Source organism: Mesitornis unicolor, unplaced genomic scaffold (genome assembly GCF_000695765.1).
Source record: "Mesitornis unicolor isolate BGI_N332 unplaced genomic scaffold, ASM69576v1 scaffold35979, whole genome shotgun sequence".
Taxonomy (NCBI): domain Eukaryota; kingdom Metazoa; phylum Chordata; class Aves; order Mesitornithiformes; family Mesitornithidae; genus Mesitornis; species Mesitornis unicolor.
The window spans coordinates 846-7937 of record NW_010208528.1 but is presented as its reverse complement, the minus strand read 5'-3'; the positions used below and the strand labels follow the sequence as shown (position 1 = coordinate 7937).

At 41.0% G+C, this 7092-nt stretch overlaps 1 protein-coding gene across 1 annotated transcript; it reads left to right on the top strand.

Moving 5' to 3' along the window:
- Positions 1–76: 76 nt before the first annotated feature.
- BMI1 (BMI1 proto-oncogene, polycomb ring finger) lies at positions 77–4164 on the top strand. The gene is made up of 9 exons (XM_010192547.1): positions 77–188; positions 584–680; positions 1414–1469; positions 1616–1666; positions 1928–2036; positions 2127–2172; positions 2656–2754; positions 3189–3269; positions 3358–4164. The coding sequence occupies exons 1-9, from the start codon at positions 77–79 to the stop codon at positions 3685–3687; spliced, it is 981 nt and encodes a 326-aa protein (XP_010190849.1). The 3' UTR covers positions 3688–4164.
- The last annotated feature ends 2928 nt before the right edge of the window (positions 4165–7092 follow it).

Sequence of the window (7092 nt, the reverse complement as noted above, 5' to 3'; positions counted from 1 at the left end):
GGACGCCGCCGCGCTCGTCCCCGCTGATCGGTTGTGTGTGTGTGTGTCTTTCAGAGCCGCCCCTCGCCACGCCAAAATGCACCGAACAACCAGAATCAAAATAACCGAGCTAAACCCCCATCTCATGTGCGTGCTGTGCGGCGGGTATTTCATTGATGCGACAACCATCATAGAGTGCCTCCACTCCTGTAAGTACGATCGGGCGCTCCGCGTTGTTCCTCCGCCGCTTCCCACCTTTCCCGGCATCCCGGGAACACAGGAAAAAAAAAGAAAATCCAAGCCCCAATCCCCCGAGGTGCTGGGCACCGCTGCCTCTCCGCCTCCCCGACCGGTTGGGAAATCGGTGGCCCGGCCGAGGCACAGTTTTTCTGACGACAGCTCTACGGTCTTTGTTAAAGTAATAATATATGTACTCTATGCCTCTCCTTTTCATGGTAATTGCAGCTTATTTGGGTATTTGTTTAGCTTAAGCAGCACGATGCTGAGAATGGACGATTTGCTCTAGCTTGCATAGTTTGGAAAATCGCACCTCTATCTGTGCATATCTGACCATCACTAAAAGGCTTTCGTGTTTTACTTACAGTCTGTAAGACCTGTATCGTGCGTTACTTGGAGACCAGCAAGTATTGTCCTATCTGTGATGTCCAAGTTCACAAAACTCGACCGCTTTTGAATATAAGGTAGGAGAAATACGCAATGCTCACCCCTCCATCTCTTACTTTACTTCCTATGAGGAGACCAGCAGTAGTCGTGTTGATGTTATCTCTTCTGCGATTTAAATCTGAAAGGACTTGTCAATTTACAAGCTAACTCGTGTGTATGCCCTCTCTTTGGAGTTTTGTCATTGATTTAAATTAAAGATTTCTCTGGAGATGAGACAGAAAGTTTTTGTTGGTCTTTTTTAGCATGTGACAACCACTGAAGCAATGGCTTTTCCCTGTCCCCCATTCTCATGATTACCTTCCCGACAGTTTTTACCTCCCCTTTCTGTGTCTCCCAGTCATGAAAACTCTTGCTGAAACTTTTCAGGCTAAAAGGGAAAAAGTCTTTACAGCATGCTTTCAGAATGAAATTTTCATTCTTTTCAGAAATATTTTTCTTGCCAGGGTTACTCTTTGCTCCCTTGATTTTTTAGGGAGGACATGTAGTTTTTAAGGCCTCCCTTCAGTCCAAAAGAATTCTTTTTCAGATAAATATATATAATTCACAGATGAATTTTGGTTTATAGCAGTATTTAAAGCAGTGTTAGTTGGATTACAAGGTTCTGTATTGTAAGGTAACTTTTTATGACTAGCCTCCCACTTTGTAGAAGTGCCTCATTGTTGTGAAAAATTATAAACGTGGAGCTGACACTTGGATTAAAATATCTCTTCATCTGCTTTAATTTTATGTTTTGGGGTTGTTTTTTTCCAGATCAGATAAAACTCTCCAAGATATTGTATACAAGCTAGTACCAGGCCTTTTCAAAAGTAAGTAGTTAAATTTGGTTTGTTTTGGTTTTTTGGTTTGTTTTGGTTTTTTTTCTCTGAAGAGTAGAAAAACAAAACTGGAATTGCTATCCCATATCAATACCAAGAGTTAGAGTATATATTAAAATATATGCTTTTCTGTCTAGATGAAATGAAAAGAAGAAGGGATTTTTATGCTGCTCATCCTTCGGCTGATGGTAAAAGCTTCTTGTTCACAACTTTAATAAAAGTACCATTGACCTAGATGCTTTACTGTTTCCTTTTTAACTTAGAAATTATGTATTACCATGACAGAATTTTAAGGAGTAAATTCTGCATAATAAAAGTTTATTGTTTTAACAGTTATGAAGCTTTAATTCATAATCTTGCTATGGAAATTTTTTTTCTTGTTATTGAGAATTGCCATTCTTCCTGATTTGAATTTCAAAATGTAAATTACTGTGGAAATTTCTGCGCAGCTGCCAATGGCTCTAATGAAGACAGGGGAGAAGTGGCTGACGAAGACAAAAGAATTATAACAGACGACGAGATAATAAGCTTATCCATTGAATTCTTTGACCAGAATAGGCAAGTTCCAGAATGGCAATATTTTATGTTTACCTGACTGATAGCGGCTATATTTATTATTTGTTGTAACTGTTTCATTTCTTCTCACAGACTGGAACGAAAAGGACATAAGGAGAAAGACAAATCAAAGGAAGAGGTAAATAACTTTTCCTTACTCTAGAGGAAACGTAACACACACAAAAAAAATACATGGGTATATGTATCTAGAGCAAAAGAAGCACACCTTCTGTTATGGCACTAAGTATGGAAGAGGTCAAACATCTTCATACAGCTGTATATGTAAACAACTTTTAAAAATAAAAAATACTTGCAGTGTTACTTTTAATGTGAAACCTAAATTTTTGTCAGATTTTGCAATAAATTATTAATTACTTTTTAAAAATCAAGATGTAATATTCTAAAAATATTTACCGTGAGATAAAATAATTTTAGTTGCATTTTAATTACTTATTCTGGATCTGTGATGTACCACTTATTTCTGTTGTTCCTTATAAGGCAGCAGTAATTGTTATAATTAATAAAATGCTTAAAAAAAAACCCAAACAAAAAACCCGTGAAATGTTATGGTGGGAGTGATTGCTTGTTCTCAGTAGACTGATTTTCTTTATTATGTCATCAGGTGAATGACAAAAGATACTTGCGCTGCCCAGCAGCAATGACAGTGATGCATCTAAGAAAGTTCCTGCGGAGTAAAATGGATATACCAAACACTTTCCAGGTACCTATGGGGAAATAATGATTTTTTTTTTTTTTTTAAATCAGTCTTGCTATTCTAACCCTGCTAATGCTGGTTATCACTCATTTTCTCATTGCAGCCAGTTCTAGCAAGTGCTAACTGACAAGTATTTCTGGTGTCTACAGTATGTTGATAGGGTTCTGAACATTATTTTCAAAATATCTTTCCAGAGAGTTTGGTGACGCTCTGTAGTATTTTAAAGCTGTAGATGTTGAGGTGTCAAGAAATTGCTCCTTAAGGTATTTAAAACATGTTGAATAGATATGAAAATTCCCTGCTTCCTGCTGCTTTTGTTACAGCATTTTTTCAATATTCTGATATATATGGCAGTGGGGTTACTTTCACCTTGGAGCAAACATACACTTAGGGGCAAATGCCTGGATGCTCCCTAATGCAAGTCTTCCTGTATTGAACAGATCGATGTGATGTATGAGGAGGAGCCTCTGAAGGACTACTACACCCTAATGGACATTGCCTACATCTATACCTGGAGGCGGGTGCGTATGGCCAGGGTGCCTCCCCCTGGGGGGTGTAGGTCATGGCCTGGGGAGGTTGCTTACCAGGGTCTCCCCTTTTGCCTTGCAGAACGGGCCTCTCCCCCTGAAGTACAGGGTCCGACCTACTTGCAAGAGGATGAAGATCAGTCACCAGAGGGAAGGCTTAAACAATAGCGGGGAGCTGGAAAGTGACTCTGGGAGCGACAAGGCGAGCAGCCCGGCAGGAGGCATCCCCTCCACCTCCTCCTGTTTGCCCAGCCCCAGCACGCCAGTCCAGTCTCCTCACCCCCAGTTCCCCCACATCTCCAGCACGATGAACGGCACCAGCAGCAGCCCCAGCAGCAACCATCAGTCCTCTTTTACCAACAGAGCACGGAAAACGTCGATAAATGGCTCCTCAGCCACTTCATCTGGTTGATGTGCCAAGCAGGCTACCGCTCCCACCCCTCCTTTATATAGATCTCTCCATGCCATTACAGCTTTATAGATGCTAATCCATGTGACTATCGTCCAAATTGCTTTCTTTTGTAGTGACATTGAACTTGGCGGACTAGGTGACATTCAGGATGGACGTTAATGGAAACGCAAGATTGAAATGTAAATTGTTTTCAGAGGACTAGGAAGCAAACAAGTTACACCTTCACCTGTTCCAAGTGATGCGGAGTTGTTTCCATCCTCATCATCTGGACTCGGGAATCTCCAGACGTGGATACAAATCCCAGGAAGTAGTTTGTTAATCCAGACTAACTCCTCATTGCGTTCTCTTTGATTGTTATTGTTCTTATGCTGTTTTGTGAACCTGTAGAAAGCAAGTGCTTTTTCATCTTGAAATCCAACAAAACGGAAAGAATATGCATAGAATAATGCATATATGTAGCCATGTCACTGTGAATAACAATTTTTTGCGTATTAGCCATTTTGATTCTTATGTTGCATCTTTTACTTCTCTGTTGCTGTGCGGAACTGATCAAAAGAAAACTTCAGTTTTACAATCTGTATGCCTAAAAGCGGGTATTACCGTTTTATTTACTGACTTGTTTAAATGATTCGCTTTTGTAAGAATCAGATGGCATTATGCTTATTGTACAATGCCATATTGGTATATGACATAACAGGAAACAGTATTGTATGATATATTTATAAATACTATAAAGAAAATATTGTGTTTCATGCACTCATGATATGGTTGTTAAATTTCTAAAGTGGTTCGACCCTTGCAGATGCCGCCTGTTTGAGCTTTGCTCGTACTGCAAGAAACACTTTGTGTGTGAGAGCTACAGTATTGGGAAAGCACATCCAAGTCTCTGATAACCTGGAGGCAATTGGCAATCTTAAGAGGATTTTACTGTTTTTGTCTTTTTTTCCAAGTGATATATTTTTACTTTACCAAATGTTGAAGTGATGTAGTGAAGAAGGAAAAAAAAAAAGTTAAGGGATATGGAAGTCTTTGACCTGTTTGATTACCTTTTTATTATTTGGTGTGGTGGGAGTGTGTTTCTAAAAGCACATGGGATCATTATAGAAGCCATAAACTATTTGGTATAAATTTTAAGGAACCAGCAAGTTGCTGGATGAAGGCATTTTATCTAAATTTGTTTTAATATATATGTATATGGTACAGTACTAACCTCATTAAAATTTAACAGGTACTTTAATATTTCCAATAAATTGTGGAGAATGCCTCCTCTTTAATGGCCTGCAAATAGGTGCATTTTATTAGAGGCTTCTAAGGGTATTATTTTTTCAGTAGAAGAAACTTTTCCACCATAAAATATGAACAGCCCAGAACACTTTTAAGTTTGTGCTTTGCTTTGGTCGAACTTCGTGTGTGTTCATCACCCATCAGTTATACATTTGTGAGGGTGTTTATTCTATATGGATATTGTTTCATGTTTGTACGGGAAAATTGTAGTTAAACATTTCATTGTCTCCAGTCTGCAAAAGAAGCACAATTCTATTGCTTTGTCTTGCTTATAGTCATTAAATCATTACTTTTGCATATAAATTGCTGTTATTTGTCCTGCTTGTTTTTATAGACCAGGTGATTGCAAATCCTCCACAAGGTTATTGCTTATTGATGTATAATGTCTTGTTAAACAAGAGTTGATATTTTTTTTCCTGTAGTAAACATGTACAGTTCAATTTCAACAGTAAAAACTTCAGTTTTATATACACGAATAACTTTCATTTATAGCTGATCAAAGAAATAAATAAAAGGGATAATTCATTGAAAAATAGCAGATGACCTTTGTTGATAATGTGGTGTTAAAGGACAAACATCTTGTTCTCATTGGAAGTCTTTCTGGGTGTACAAAAGACTTGAGTACTAAAATAACAGAAAAAAAACCGCCTAGAACTCGCTGTGATTTGTTTTGTTTTATGCCTGCCTCAAAAGCATTTGCTGTTCTTTATTTAACCCCGAATTATTCTTTAAAACAAGCAAATGGTGCATTCTCACATCCCAGTCAGGCACAGGTTTTTACTTTTTTACTCAGACTTAAACCAACGTTTAACTGCCCCGACTGGGAAGGGAAAACCAGGATTTTTGTGATGGCGAGTGCCAGGTTCCGCCTGTGCTGCTCTGGGTTACTTTTTAAAGCCTCAGTGGAACCAAACACGTTTTAATGTAAGGACAGTTCTCCATCCGAAGTTGTGTCTATCTCGGCACGATTCCCTCGACTGTATGGGTTAATCACACTGTGCTGTTTGAATTAATACACCCGAAAACCAGCACTGACCCTGCAGCAGAGGCTTGTGCTCTAGCTCACTGATCAAATCGCACTTATTTATAGTGGAACTAGCTGATAATGACAACTTTTAGCACGAAAACAGAGCTATTCTCGGTCTTAGTAGTGTGTCCGTGAAGCAGAGAGCAATGAGCCAGGACTTGGATAATTCCCTTCGAGGTTTATTAAGCTCTCACTGTACTTTTCAACATCTCCCAATCTAACATCTCCCGCCTGAGAAGGAACAAACGTTGTCCGCGGCTCTTGTCGAGCTGCGGAAGCCGCCGCGGATGTTTGCGCTGCCGCGTGAAACTTTTGTTTTGCTGCTGGCCCTGAGCAGATGGCACTGCGGTGCATGCATATTGCTGAGCACAATTGGGAGGACAAGCAAAGACAGCACCTTGAAGTTCTACTTGGAAAGCTGCTGTGTCAACCTCTCCGGTTTCACAATCTTTTTCTTTGCTGTCATATAACGGGTTTCCTTACAAATGTATGTAAATCATCCCTATTTGGGAAGAAATCTCAGCTCGATACATGTAAGAATAATCTTTGCATTAACCGACGTCACGTTTTTTATAGATCGAGGGATAAAGCCGAAGTCTGCTGCATTTCTCTGAGTTTGATCAACAAGCAATCTGATCAAAGGCAGAGGCAGGAGCGGGCGGTCTGTGCCCGCTGGAAAATTGTGGTTTTCTGTTTTCGTCCGACCAAATTTTCCGCCCTGGTTCAGCTGCCTGCAGCTCCAAGCAGCGCTTTTGTGCTCAGTCAGGATGGGGACAGGCGGTAACGATCCAGCCCCGAGGAAGGCGAGGGAGAGGGAGCATAAAGAGCTCCACAGGCTTTTGGAGAGGACAGGCGGCAGCGGGGAGAAGGGGCGCAGGAATGTGCAGAAAGAGAGAGGACCACGACGAGCTCTATACACCGAGCCCGCTACGCCGAGCCGCTTGTCTTCCATCAGCGAGCATTGCTCAGGACAACCTGCTCTGCCGCCTTTCAGCAGGGCCAGCGCCGGCGGGCGGGCTCCACCGAGGAACTGCCGAAAACCGGGAGGGCGCCGCGGGCAGGGGGGGAGGGCCCCGGCGGGCTTCCGGCCGGGG

Bases quoted from the DNA above. Each gene is read 5' to 3' on its own strand.
- BMI1 (XM_010192547.1), top strand. From the start codon at position 77: ATGCACCGAACAACCAGAATCAAAATAACCGAGCTAAACCCCCATCTC. The intron at 1,470-1,615 runs GTAAGTAGTTAA...TTTTCTGTCTAG, and splicing joins AGTACCAGGCCTTTTCAAAA to ATGAAATGAAAAGAAGAAGG. The intron at 2,755-3,188 runs GTACCTATGGGG...TGTATTGAACAG, and splicing joins ATATACCAAACACTTTCCAG to ATCGATGTGATGTATGAGGA.